Source organism: Hylobates moloch, unplaced genomic scaffold (assembly GCF_009828535.3).
Source record: "Hylobates moloch isolate HMO894 unplaced genomic scaffold, HMol_V3 SCAFFOLD_23, whole genome shotgun sequence".
In the NCBI taxonomy this organism is placed as follows: Eukaryota; Metazoa; Chordata; class Mammalia; order Primates; family Hylobatidae; genus Hylobates; species Hylobates moloch.
In genome coordinates this window covers 5,485,501-5,500,467 of record NW_026652298.1, presented here as the reverse complement: position 1 = coordinate 5,500,467, position 14,967 = coordinate 5,485,501, and the positions used below count along the sequence as shown (strand labels likewise).

The following is a 14,967-nucleotide window of genomic DNA, read 5'->3' as shown; positions in this document are numbered from 1 at the left end:
CTAAATGCTCCAATTAAAAGACACAGACTGGAAAACTGGATAAGGAGTCAAGACCCATCAGTGTGCTGTATTCAGGAAACCCACCTCACGTGCAGAGACACACATAGACTCAAAATAAAGGGATGGAGGAAGATCTATCAAGCAACTGGAAAACAAAAAAAGGCAGGGGTTGCAATTCTAGTCTCTGATAAAATAGACTTTAAATCAACAAAGATCAAACAAGACAAAGAAGGCCATTACATAATGGTAAAGGGATCAATTCAACAAAAAGAGCTAACTATCCTAAATATATATGCACCCAACACAGGAGCACCCAGATTCATAAAGCAAGTCCTGAGTGACCTACAAAGGGACTTAAACTCCCACACAATAATAATGGGAGATTTTAACACCCCACTGTCAACATTAGACAGATCAACGAGACAGAAAGTTAACAAGGATGTCCAGGAATTGAACTCAGCTCTGCACAAAGTGGACCTAATAGACATCTACAGAACTCTCCACCCCAAAATGAACAGAATATACATTTTTTTCAGCACCACACCACACCTATTCCAAAATTGACTACATAGTTGGAAGTAAAGCTCTCCTCAGCAAATGTAAAAGAACAGAAATTATAACAAACTGTCTCTCAGACCACAGTGCAATCAAACTAGAACTCAGGATTAAGAAACTCACTCAAAACCGCTCAACTACGTGGAAACTGAACAATCTGCTCCTGAATGACTACTGGGTACATAATGAAATGAAGGCAGAATAAAGATGTTCTTTGAAACCAACGAGAACAAAGACACAACATACCAGAATCTCTGGGACACATTCAAAGCAGTGTGTAGAGGGAAATTTATAGCACTAAATGCCCACAAGAGAAACCAAGAAAGATCCAAAATTGACACCCTAACATCACAATTAAAAGAACTAGAAAAGCAAGAGCAAACACATTCAAAAGCTAGCAGAAGGCTAGAAATCACTAAAATCAGAGCAGAACTGAAGGAAATAGAGACACAAAAAACCCTACAAAAAATTAATGAATCCAGGAGCTGGTTTTTTGAAAAGATCAACAAAACTGATAGACCGCTAGCAAGACTAATAAAGAAGAAAAGAGAGAAGAATCAATTAGATGCAATAAAAAATGAAAAAGGGGGTATCACCACTGATCCCACAGAAATACAATCTACCATCAGAGAATACTACAAACACCTCTATGCAAATAAACTAGAAAATCTAGAAGAAATGGATAAATTCCTCGACAAATACACCCTCCCAAGACTAAACCAGGAAGAAGTTGAATCTCTGAATAGACCAATAACAGGCTCTGAAATTGTGGCAATAATCAATAGCTTACCAACCAAAAAGAGTCCAGGACCTGATGGATTCACAGCCGAATTCTACCAGAGGTACAAGGAGGAACTGGTACCATTCCTTCTGAAACTACTCCAATTAATAGAAAAAGAGGGAATCCTCCCTAACACATTTTATGAGGCCAGCATCGTCCTGATACCAAAGCCTGGCAGAGACATAACCAAAAAAGAGAATTTCAGACCAATATCCTTGATGAACATTGATGCAAAAATCCTCAATAAAATACTGGCAAACCGAATCCAGCAGCACATCAAAAAGCTTATCCACCATGATCAAGTGGGCTTCATCCCTGGGATGCAAGGCTGGTTCAACATACGCAAATCAATAAATGTAATCCAGTATATAAACAGAACCAAAGACAAAAACCACATGATTATCTCAATAGATGCAGAAAAGGCCTTTGACAAAATTCAACAACCGTTCATGCTAAAAACTCTCAATAAATTAGGTATTGATGGGACATATCTCAAAATACTAAGAGCTATCTATGACAAACCCACAGCCAATATCATACTGAATGGACAAAAACTGGACGCATTCCCTTTGAAAACTGGCACAAGACAGGGATGCCCTCTCTCACCACTCCTATTCAACATAGTGTTGGAAGTTCTGGCCAGGGCAATCAGGCAGGAGAAGGAAATAAAGGGTATTCAATTAGGAAAAGAGGAAGTCAAATTGTCCCTGTTTGCAGATGACATGACTGTATATCTAGAAAACCCCATTGTCTCAGCCCAAAATCTCCTTAAGCTGATTAGCAACTTCAGCAAAGTCTCAGGATACAAAATCAATGTGCAAAAATCACATGCATTCTTGTACACCAATCACAGACAAACAGAGAGCCAAATCATGAGTGAACTCCCATTCACAATTGCTTCAAAGAGAATAAAATACCTAGGAATCCAACTTACAAGGGATGTGAAGGACCTCTTCAAGGAGAACTACAAACCACTGCTCAATGAAATAAAAGAGGATACAAACAAATGGAAGAACATTCCATGCTCATGGGTTGGAAGAATCAATATCGTGAAAATGGCCATACTGCCCAAGGTAATTTATAGATTCAATGCCATCCCCATCAAGCTACCAATGACTTTCTTCACAGAATTGGAAAAAACTACTTTAAAGTTCATATGGAACCAAAAAAGAGCCTGCATCGCCAAGTCAATCCTAAGCCAAAAGAACAAAGCTGGAGGCATCACGCTACCTGACTTCAAACTATACTACAAGGCTACAGTAACCAAAACAGCATGGTACTGGTACCACAACAGAGACATAGATCAATGGAACAGAACAGAGCCCTCAGAAATAAAGCCACATATCTACAACTATCTGATCTTTGACAAACCTGACAAAAACAAGAAATGGGGAAAGGATTCCCTATTTAATAAATGGTGCTGGGAAAACTGGCTAGCCATATGTAGAAAGCTGAAACTGGATCCCTTCCTTACACCTTATACAAAAATTAATTCAAGATGGATTCAAGACTTAAATGTTAGACCTAAAACCATTAAAATCCTACAAGAAAACCTAGGCAATACCATTCAGGACATAGGCGTGGGCAAGGACTTCATGTCTAAAACACCAAAAGCAATGGCAACAAAAGCCAAAATTGACAAATGGGATCTAATTAAACTAAAGAGCTTCTGCACAGCAAAAGAAACTACCATCAGAGTGAACAGGCAACCTACAGAATGGGAGAAAATTTTTGCAACCTACTCATCTGACAAAGGGCTAATATCCAGAATCTACAAGGAACTCAAACAAATTTACAAGAAAAAAAACAAACAATCCCATCAAAAAGTGGGTGAAGGACATGAACAGACACTTCTCAAAAGAAGACATTTATGCAGCCAAAAAACATATGAAAAAATGCTCATCATCACTGGCCATCAGAGAAATGCAAATCAAAACCACAATGAGATACCATCTCACACCAGTTAGAATGGCCATCATTAAAAAGTCAGGAAACAACAGGTGCTGGAGAGGATGTGGAGAAATAGGAACACTTTTACACTGTTGGTGGGAATGTAAACTAGTTCAACCATTGTGGAAGTCAGTGTGGTGATTCCTCAGGGATCTAGAACTAGAAATACCATTTGACCCAGCCATCCCATTACTGGGTATATACCCAAAGGACTATAAATCATGCTGCTATAAAGACACATGCACACGTATGTTTATTGCGGCACTATTCACAATAGCGAAGAGTTGGAACCAACCCAAATGTCCAATAACGATAGACTGGATTAAGAAAATGTGGCACACATACACCATGGAATACTATGCAGCCATAAAAAATGATGAGTTCATGTCCTTTGTAGGGACATGGATGAAGCTGGAAACCATCATTCTCAGTAAACTATTGCAAGGACAAAAAACCAAACACCACATGTTCTCACTCATAGGTGGGAACTGAACAATGAGAACTCATGGACACAGGAAGGGGAACATCACACTCCGGGGACTGTTGTGGGGTGGGGGAGGGGGGAGGGACAGCATTAGGAGATATACCTAATGCTAAATGATGAGTTAATGGGTGCAGCAAAACAACATGGCACATGGATACATATGTAACAAACCTGCACATTGTGCACATGTACTCTAAAACCTAAAGTATAATAAAAAAAGAAAAAAAAAGATATTTACCCTGAACTTAAGACCTTCATGAGAATTAGATTTGCTTTAACCTGATAAACTGACTGAAACTATCCTCACATTTTGGAAACCACCTCACCATGGGTGTTTTCCACCATAGACCAGGTTTCAGTGAGCATGCAGCTCCCTTGACCATAAAATGTTTTACCTCATCTACTGATTTTTGATAAGAGAAATGATAAAACTACTACCTGATGCCACCAGGCTCTCTTCCTTATGCTAATCAGCCTTAAAAATAGTAGTAACTCGATTTAGAGACTCATAGTAAAGTCATAGTAACTCGAATTCACCGGAAGTAGATGGTGGTTGCCAGGATCAGGGGAGAGGAGGAAATGGGGAGTTATTTTTCAATGAGCACAGACTTCCAGTTTGGGAAGACACGAAAGTTCTGGGGGTGGATGGTGGATGATGGTTACAGAGTAATGAGACTGTACCGAATGCTGCTGAACTGTACACATTAAAATGGTAAATCTTATGTATACTTCATCATAGTTTTTTAATGTTTTTGTTTTGTTTTTAAGAGACAGGGTTTTGCTCCATTGCCCAGGCAAGAGTGCAGTGGCATGATCATAGTTCACTGTAGCCTTGAACTCCTGGGCTCAAGCAATCCTCAACCTGCCAAGTAGTTAGGACTACAGGCACAGGCCACCATAACCAGCTAATTTTTAATTTTTTGTTGTTTTTTTTTGAGACGGAGTCTCACTCCATCTCCAGGCTGGAGTACAGTGGCGCAATCTCGACTCACTGCAACCTCTGCCTCCCAGGTTCAAACGATTCTCGTGCTTCAGCCTCCCGAGTGGCTGGGACTGCAGGCATGCGGCACTATACCCAGCTAATTTTTGTATTTTTAGTAGAGACGGGGTTTCACCATGTTGGCCAGGATGGTCTTGATCTCTTGACCTTGTGATTCTGACCTGCCTCAGCCTCCCAAAGTGCTGGGATTACAGGCATGAGCCACCACGCCCAGCCTAAATTTTCTGTAGATATAGACTCCAACTATGTTGCCCAAGCTGGTCTCAAATGACCTGAAATGATCATTTCATCTCCTGGCCTCAAATGGTCTTCCTACTTCGGCTTCCCAAAGTTCTGGGATTACAGGCATGAGCCACTGAGCCTGGTCAAAATTATTTTAGTATAGTAACGATTGCATTTCATCCTGCTTTGGACTTCAACAATGTGAAAAACTACTGCCATGCGTTCAATTTCCCAGGCTAGTCCTACCACTTCCACCCATCTTCCCATCTACATCCACTCTGTAAAATAGAGTTGGACAACCCAAGGGGAAAAATGATGGTGGGAGGGGCAACCAAAGTGAAAACAAGTTCAGAGTAGGGTTGAAAGGAGGGTTCATCAGGAAGGGTATGGGTTCCTTTACCTTGACACGTTTCTATTGTTCTCCTAAGACCTTTCCCAAAGTAGTTTTCTTATCCCAAAGAAACTCACGATATCCTGATGGTATGGCAGATTTGGTTTAAACAGTTATTATCCTGACAGGTCATCACCACTGTAACTTGCTTCGACAACCTTATAGTCCTATATTCTACTCCCTTATGTCAGGAACCCTGATGATGATGATGCCCTAGCAGCCTGGAAGCTGAACATGCAACTTCCAAGTTGGGAAAATGTTTTATAGTAACCCATTAAATCAAATAATATAGTCTATACTTTCCCCTCTCTCAATTCCTCTAACTAGAAGTACCCCCATTCCACAATATCCAAATCAGAAGGAACTTGCACTAAGAAATTTTTTAAAACACCCTCTACAAGATGTCTACTAGTCTGTGGCTCATCATTCACTAGATGAAACCCTTAAACTAAAAAGGGTTTTACCTTTTTCCCATAACACATACCTGATGATGAAGCTGGAGCCCTGTTAAAATTGTCTGCATTTTCTCCAGAAGAATACCTATCCTGTGAGAAAGAAGAAAGAAAAGACTAGTTTCCTACTTTGAATACAAATGTGTCATTTATTTCACAAATACTAGAAAATTATAACAATTGAGCTTTGTTCAGAACAAAATAATGATAGACTGTAAGGTTTTCTAAATCACTGGATGTTCCTTTACTAATTATTCCAAGACATCTTCACTTTAACATTGTATATATAGTACTAATATATATCACTAGAACAGTGGTCAGAAAACTATAGCCACGGGCCAAATCTGGTGGGGCCCCTGATTCTGTAAACAGTTTGATTGGAGCACTACAACAGCAAAGTTGTGACAGACAGGTAAGGCCTATAAAGTCTAAATTATTTATTATCTGGCCCTTTATAGAAAGGGTTTGCTGACACCTGACTTAAAATTAAAGTTTAGTCATTTAAGTCACCCATATTCCTGAAAAGTACAATCAGGCTGGGTGTGGTGGCTCTCGCACGTAATCCCAGCACTGTGGGAGGCTGAGGCAGGAGGATCACTTGAGCCCAGGAGTTCAAGACCAGCCTGGGCAACATGGCGAAACCCTAGCTCTACTAAAAATACAAAAAGTTAGCCAGGTGTGGTGGCATGAGCCTGTAGTCCCAGCTACTCTAGAGGCTGAGATGGGAGGTTCACTAGCGCCTGGGAGGCAGAAGTTGAAGTGAGCCGAGATCACACTACTCACTCCAGCCTGGGTAACAGAATAAGACCCTGTCTCAAAAAATAAAAATAGAGGCCGGGCGCGGTGGCTCACGCTTGTAATCCCAGCACTTTGGGAGGCCGAGGCGGGTGGATCACGAGGTCAGGAGATCGAGATCACGGTGAAACCCCGTCTCTACTAAAAATACAAAAAATTAGCTGGGCGTGGTGGCAGGCGCCTGTAGTCCCAGCTACTTGGAGAGGCTGAGGCAAGAGAATGGCTTGAACCCGGGAGGCGGAGCTTGCAGTGAGCCAAGATTGCGCCACTGCACTCCAGCCTGGGCGACAGAGCGAGACTCTGTCTCAAAAAAAAAATAAATAAATAAATAAAATAAAAATAAAAATAAAAAAAAACCTCTACTGTGTTTATAGTGAAACCAATTAATGGTACTCTCATGTTTTAAAAAGGAATTCACTGGCCGGGCCCAGTGGCTCACACCTGTAATCCCAGCATTTTGGGAGGCCAAGGTGGGCAGATCACCTGAAGTCAGCAGTTCAAGACCAGCCTGACCAACATGGAGAAACCCCATCTCTACTAAAAATACAAAATTAGCCGGGCATGGTGACCGGTGCCTGTAATCCCAGCTACTCAGGAGGCTGAGGCAGAAGAATCGCTTGAACCCAGGAGGCAGAGGTTGCAGTGAGCCAAGATCGTGCCACTGCACTCCAGCCTGGGCAACAAGAGCAAAACACTGTCTCACACCATCTCAAAAAAAAAAAAAAAAAAAAAAAAAAAGATTCACTGTAAAGTAAATTCACTTATGGACTGGAAACAATTTATATATGCACCTGCCACTGCACTACAACTACAATGAAAAGGTATATCCTCAGCTATAGCGTCAGAATATTCATGGTATAATTTTAATCAAATTTTTCACAGCAGTAGCTGAAGACTGTCTTTGCTCTCAAATACTAACTGTTCCACTTTCCCTACTTTAGGCTAAAGAAAATTATTTACTATTAACACACATGCATTACATTAGCAGTGGTAGAATGACTGCCAGATTTAGAAAATTCAACTTATTATAAAATCAATACCTGAATGCAGGTTAATTTTGGAACCTTCCAACATTTCTCCGGATAGCTCTAGATTAACGACAATTTAAGTAATTTTTTTCTCACTTCTAACTCTTAGGGTGTCCTTATCATCATTAATCCACATCTTTATTTCTTCTCACATAAACTTCCTTTAATTATGGCAAAAGTTCAGAGCTCTGAAATTCTTGCAGATGACAATCAGAATTTAATAATGTAAGAATGAAAGGAAATCTACAGATGATCTCTTAATCAACTAACTATATTACAACAATTATAATGTTCTTTCAAATAAGTTCATTTAACTAAGTCCCAAACCTAGAGAGAATGCACCGACGTAGGCATCTTTAGGTAGCATCTATTTGCTAAAATTTCTTTCTCAAAGACACTGACTTTTAAAACTACTTTTAAAAAGCTCAAGAGTCGTCCAAAAATTTTTCTGAGTCATCATTAAGGGCACAAAAATAACAACATACTTGAAATGACTTGGGGTTTTGGTAATTGCTACAGTAAAAAAAAAAAAAAAGTTCCAGTTTATTACTACCACTACCACAGACATTAAAACAAGAACAATTATCTAATATTTTCTATTTAAAATCTGAAGACTTTTTTCTTCTTTTAAGGCTCAAAGTACTATAGAGTGAATAGAGCCAAAAAAAAAAAAAAAAAAAAAGGCTGGTTTTACAAGTGTTATAAAACACTCTTACACTAAAGAACTGAAAAACTTATTAAGCTTCAAGCTATGGAACTTAATATACAACATACATCCAACTTACAAATTCCAAGATGAATTTTTAAAAAATACATCAAAAATAATTTCCAACAGAATTTTATCATAAAAAAGCTTAACTGGTTGGGCGTGGTGGCTCATGCCTGTAATTCCAGAACTTTGGGAGGTGGAGGCAGCCAGATCACCTGAGGTCAGGAGTTCAAGACCAGCCTGTCCAACATGGTGTAACCCCATCTCTACTAAAAATACATAAATTAGCCAGGCATGGTGGCGGGCGCCTGTAATCCCAGCTACTCAGGAGACTGAGGCAGGAGAATCGCTTGAACCCAGGAGGTGGAGCTTGCAGGGAGCCAAGATTGTGCCACTGCACTCCAGCCTAAGTGACAGAACAAGTCTCTGTCTCAAAAAAGAAAAGAAAAGAGAAAAGGGGTCACAGCAGACGAAATTAAGTTAAAGATTTTGAGATGAGGTTAACCTGGATTATCGGCATGAGTCCTAATTGCCATCACAACTGTCCTTATAATAGAGAGGCAAAGGGAAATAACACAAAGACCCACAAAGGAGGCGGCAATGTGAAGACAGAACCAAGAGATACGCAGTCACAAGCCGAGGAATGCCTATAGCCACTAGAAGCTAGAAGAAGCAAAGATTCTGTTCCACAACCTCCAGAGGGAGGGCAGCGCTGCTGACACCTTGATTTTTAACTTCAGGCTTCCAGAACTATGAGAATAAATTTATGTTCCTTTAAGTTACCCAGTTTCTGTTAATTTGTAATAGCAGCCACAGAAAACTAACAAGCCTTCTTCTTGTTGCCCTAATACCCCAAGTTTGTTCCCTCCTCCTTCTCAAACGTTCCTTGAGAACCTTTGCACATGATGTCCTGCTGGGACTCCTTTAAGTCTCAGGCTCATGAGTCACTGTCTGAGAGAAGCCTTCCCTCTCCAACTAAATCCACCCCGCACCAGTCTCACACACACATTTCTCTAATTTTTTATAGTACTTTTCACTATAATTATTTGGTTCTCAAATGCACTTATTCTGTCTTCTCCAGTAAAATACAATTTAACAGCAAGCACCTTATGTTCACCACTATCTCTCCAGCACCTACTAGAACTCAAAAATATGTTGAATGAATCATAGGTCTTGCCTTTAGCTTACCTCTTAAAATATTTAGCTGTAAACCATTACTATCTCTCAAACCACCCAAACACACCAATTCAGAAATTTCAAATGTTTAACACATAAGTGTGCTCATATGCAGCTACAAATAACCCTTTTGCATTTTGATGAACACATTTTTTTCACCTGTATTCTTATTTTCAATTTTGGAATATCATATATACGTTTATTTTCTTATCTCAACAATTATTAATAACATTGCTACTGCTGCTTAATAAAATTATAATCGTGGATGGTCTAATTACTCAATTACTGTTTCCACTTTAACCACAAGAGATTTTGCCTTCTGAAATGTGCCACAAAAATGGCAAATAGATCAGACAGAAGTGATCACTATACAGGCTTACTTTCACGGTCAGTTAACAAGAAGCCTCACAGCTAGTACGTAAGCAACGGAATTATCTAATACACTCACCATACCCATCCATTCTAACACTCACCCCAATAAGCCTGCAGGCAATGTGCAAATGCCTAACGGTTGAGATTTCTGGACTATATAATTGCCAGATTATCAAATCTTTCTTAACTTCACATCTTTCGCTGTTCTATTCCCAGGTGGTACACTCACTTTAAAATCTAGAATTGAGAAGTTCTACCCAAAATTCTATCAGTTATACTAGAACAATGACAAATTATTTCAAAATTATATAAGTGTATGTCAACATTAAGTCTCCAAATAAAGCTCCTGAGAAGCACTCAGAAAAGGATGATCACAGATAAAGCCGCTATAAAAGAGAAAGCCAGCTTTTTCCTGAAAACCAAATTCAGTTAGAACAAATCAAAACGGTGTCTTTAAAAGAAACGGAATGAAAGACTTTAGATTTGTTTTACATAAAAATGTAATGTATTCATCTCTAGTTTCTGCACTTTTTTTTTTTTTTTGAGACCGAGTCTTGCTCCATTGCCCAGGCTGGAGTGCAGCTGCCCGGTCTCGGCTCACTGCAATCTCCACCTCCCGATTTCAAGCGATTCTCCTGCCTCAGCCTCCCGAGTAGCTGAGGCTACTGGCGCGTGCCACCACTCCCAGCTAATTTTTTGTATTTTTAGTAGAGAAGGGGTTTTGCTATGTTGGCCAGGCTGGTCTCGAACTCCTGGCCTCAAGTGATCTGGCTGTCTCAGCCTCCCAAAGTGCTGGGATTACAGGCACGAGCCACCGCACCTGGCCATCTCTGCACTTTTATTCAACCTAGGAAGGCAAATAAACATCCTGATTGCACCATGTTCCTTTGAGTCAACTAAGCCAAAGAACTAATGGCACAACCAGCACAACACCAGGTGTTAAGTTTGCAGACAAATGCAAAAGATATACTACAAATTCACCCAACACAAATGTATTTTTTTTTTTTTTTTTTTTTTTTTTGAGATGGAGTCTCGCTCTGTCGCCCAGGCTAGAGTGCAGTGGCGCAATCTCGGCTCACTGCGAGCTCCGCCTCCCGGGTTCACGCCATTCTCCTGCCTCAGCCTCTCCGAGTAGCTGGGACTACAGGCGCCCGCCACCACGCCCGGCTAATTTTTTTTTGTATTTTTAGTAGAGACGGGGTTTCACCATGGTCTCAATCTCCTGACCTCGTGATCCGCCCGCCTCGGCCTCCCAAAGTGCTGGGATTACAAGCGTGAGCCACCGCGCCCAGCCACCCAACACAAATGTATTAAGCATCATAAGGTAGACTGGTCAACATATTCAATTTAGTATTCCCAGTGTGAAGAAACTATGTTATCAAATAGCATAAAGATCCCAAAAAGGTAAATTTGAAAGATTTGACAGTCATCCTTAATTTCAGAAACCCAATGCAATAAATATTCACAACACGCTACAGTGCAGCCTGCTGCTTAAACACTTCATGAAGACAAAAATCTCAAACTAAGAAAAAAGAAATTGGACAGATGGCTATTAAGACCAGGGGGAATAAAGTATGCATCTGTGAATTAAACTTTGTATTACAACAAATCTATTGAGAACAAGGAGGAAAAAGAATGATAAAAAATGTCCTCTGAACAAGTAATTCCATTTTTGAAAAAAATTACCAAATTAAAACAAAGATGTAAACATTAATGACAGTATCAGAGTGAGAAGCTAACACCACTGAAATTCCCACAAAAGTTGTAATATGGAATAGTTAGTGCTGAAGTGTGAAGAAAGATGGATTCGAAAGTTACTGTTATATGGCTGGGTGTGGTGGCCCATGCCTGTAATCCCAGCACTTTGGGAGGCCAAAGTGGGAGGATCACCTGAGGTCAGGAGTTTGAGACCAGCCTGGCCAACATAGTGAAATCCTGTCTACTAAAAATACAAAAAAAAAAAAAAAATTAGCTGGGCGTGGTGGCACACACCTGTAGACCCAGCTACTTGGGAGGCTGAGGCAGGAAAATCGCTTGAACCTAGTAGGCAGAGGTTGCAGTGAGCCGAGACTGCACCACCGCACTCCAGCATGGGCAATAGAGTGAGACTCCATCTCAAAAAAAAAAAAAAAAAAAATTACTGTTATATGCTATCATCAAAACTATATAAAACATGTTTGGGCTGGGCATGGTGGCTCATGACTGTAATCCCAGCACTGTGGAAGGCCCAGGTGAGCGAATCACCCGAGATCAGGAGTTCAAGACCAGCCTGGCCAACATGGGGAAACCCCATCTCTACTAAAAATACAAAAATTAGCTGAGTGTGGTGGCACGCGCCTGTAGTCTCACTGAGGGAGGCTGAGGCAGGAGAATCGCTTGACCAGAAGGCAGAGGCTGCAGTGAGCCCAGATTGCATGACTGCACTCCAGCCTGGGTGACAGAGCAAGACACTGTATCAAAAACAAATAAAAAATGTTTGGAAAAAAACAGAAGAAAATTGACTAAAAAATTTAACAGGAGTGCTTGTCTATTGGGCAAGATCTGTAGGTAACTTTCTCCGCTTTTCCCAAAAAAGCTATAATATTTTTATGATGAGAAGAGAACTATAAAAAGATAACATAGTCCAGGTGCAATGGCTCGCGCCTGTAATCCCAACACTTTGAGAACGTCGCCTGAACTCAGGAGTTGGAAACCAGCCTGGGCAATATAGTGAGACTTCATCTCTACAAAAATTTAAAAAAATAAAAAAAAAAAAAGGTAACGTTATTTCTTTTAAAAAGTTCCAAGAAAAGAAACATGATACATTTATATTAGTATTTTGGGTATTTTAATATAAACTTCACATATAGATCAAATTCAACTAAGACAAAAGATTGCATATTTTATATTTTTGTCTAAAATAAGAACTTCCACTAAGGCAAAACTTGAAATCAGAAAGTGTCAGAACTGTCATACACTCAAACAGGAAATTCTGAAGGGGAAAAAAAAATCAACTTGTAGAGACACCATAAAGTAAGTAACACATGCAAAAATAATCTATTATCTTTTAAAGTACCTTCTATTAATCTTCTTAAAGCCAATTTCCAAGTCAGAACTGAAGCCCAAAAAACTTACCCCACTGTCCTCTCCTAAATTACAATGTAACTCCCCAAATGCCATTAAGAAAAAAGATCTGAAGATTCATACAAACTGACGTTACCAACTCAATCAGCCTAGTATCATTTATCCTGAGAATCTCCTTGCACAAAATCAATTTTCAGAATTTAAAGTATCTCCCAAAACGTAATTATTGTTTTCAATTTTCCATACAAGGGTCTTTCACTGATATCAACCACATTTGTCCAAGTTTGCTTTCACTTGAAGAAGTCCTAAATCATTGAGATTTAAATTAGGTCATTAATATTTTTACATCTATTTTAGCTTTTAATTATCGAATTGCGTCAAGCTATTGTATCCTATGCGAGGCTTAGGTTGCCTCTTATTCCCCATATAATAGTTAATAACAATCACATGGAGATAAACACTGACACAGACTGTATAATTTAGAACTCTCACCACAGTGATTTTCAACTTTGATAAAATCCGTAGCATTTAATAACTAAACTTTAAATGTTATTACCTTCTCAAATATGGGAACATAGGAAGACATATGAGGGTTGATTTCTGCTTCCCAATCTTCATCTGCCATGGTGGCTTCAAGTTCTATTCAGAAAAAAAAAAAATGCGCACTTGGACTCAATTAGATCAGAATCATAACTTTAAAAGTATAAACTCATTGTTTCACATACACCTCTTGGAACTACCCAACTAGGTGCTGAGACCCCAAAAGTTTTTTCCAAAGAAGGAATTAGGTCTCTTCTTATCTAAAGGTGGCATTTATTTCCATCCTTTCTTATCTTTAGAAACTAGTTGAACCTCTTACCTAGTCATTCTAGCAATCGCCATGTCCCCAGCGAGACTTAGGCTTTTCCCAAAAATCTGTTCAGAGACTTTATCTCCTCCCTCAAAGGTCCCCAAACGACTTACTGAATATTAAGGGAGAGGAAACTTTTTTCAGTAACTACTTAAGATTTCTCCCTTCGCATGATTAACGTCCAAGGTGGATAGGATGTTTGCTTTGGGGTGTTTCTGGCGTGCGTGGGGGGCGGGGTTGGGGTACAGCGACTGGGTGAAGAGGGAGGCCTTGGATTTTAGTGGGGAAGGGAAGAAGGGTATGGTCGCCCAAATCCTGCCGACAAAGGACAACCAGCTTCATCAAGGAGGGTTTGTACACAAATGGTACTAGGACCATGTCTGTTCAGAGAAAACGCTGTGTAAAGGCCAGGAAGAAGGTCCCTTCGCCTCCTCTGCAGGCCTCAAGCCCAGACTTGGGGCACCCGTGGGACTCTGAGACCCCGAGGCAGAAAGGCTTCGAAGGACGGCTTCAAAACTCCGCCTACTCCATCCACACTTTGGCCAAAGGCCGGTTACTGGGGAGCCCGTACGGCCGAGTTCAGGCCAGTTCGCGTAGAAAGGCGACCCACTTACCTCTCCGCGGCTTGCTCTCCCAAGTTTTCGCAGGCGCCCACGCGGCTTAAACGGCTGCACGTGCAAGACGCCCACTGCGTCAGGTGCGTGGCTCCAACAACATATGGCGTCTGTTGACGATTGGCTGGTGACTGGCGCCACCAGCCAATCAGCGCTCAGACATCCAGTGGCGTCCCGCCTCCACTTCTAGCCTGCGCATTCCCTAAACGCTAGCGTTCGGGCGCCTCTATGGCGACGCTCTGGCCTCCTAGCCGAGTGGCCTGTTGGGCCTGCGGGTACAAGGCTGGCTGAGGGCCCACTTGTGTCCACATTTTCTGGTGGGATCCTTATTCTGGAGACGCTCTGGATTTTCCTTGCGCAAGCTTCGCAAGCTAAAGATGTCCACCTGCCTTTTTCTAACAAAACATAATAATAAAAGGGGAAAGGGATAATGTCCTCCCTGCTCGGCCTCTTTAGTGCTCGCTCCCCTCTTACCCATCACAGTCCGTGGGCGGTTGGCCCCTCGGGTTCTGCATTTCAGAGACT

At 40.8% G+C, this 14,967-nt stretch overlaps 1 protein-coding gene across 5 annotated transcripts in view; it reads right to left on the bottom strand.

Moving 5' to 3' along the window:
• DDX4 (DEAD-box helicase 4) overlaps nucleotides 1-14,610 on the bottom strand; it is an 81,542-nt gene extending 66,932 nt beyond the window's left edge. For 2 of the 5 annotated variants that reach the window (XM_058434121.1, XM_058434119.1), the window contains exons 1-3: nucleotides 14,443-14,610; nucleotides 13,535-13,617; nucleotides 5,868-5,928 (exon numbers count right to left, since the gene is read on the bottom strand). In XM_058434121.1, the coding sequence (XP_058290104.1) occupies nucleotides 5,868-5,928; nucleotides 13,535-13,603 (130 nt within the window). In that variant the 5' untranslated portion in view covers nucleotides 13,604-13,617; nucleotides 14,443-14,610. Of the gene's footprint in view, nucleotides 1-5,867; nucleotides 5,929-7,670; nucleotides 7,747-13,534; nucleotides 13,618-13,837; nucleotides 13,857-14,442 lie in introns of those variants that run through there. The other 3 variants (XM_032145135.2, XM_058434118.1, XM_058434120.1) reach the window with 3 other exon arrangements.
• Between the last annotated feature and the right edge of the window lie 357 nt (nucleotides 14,611-14,967).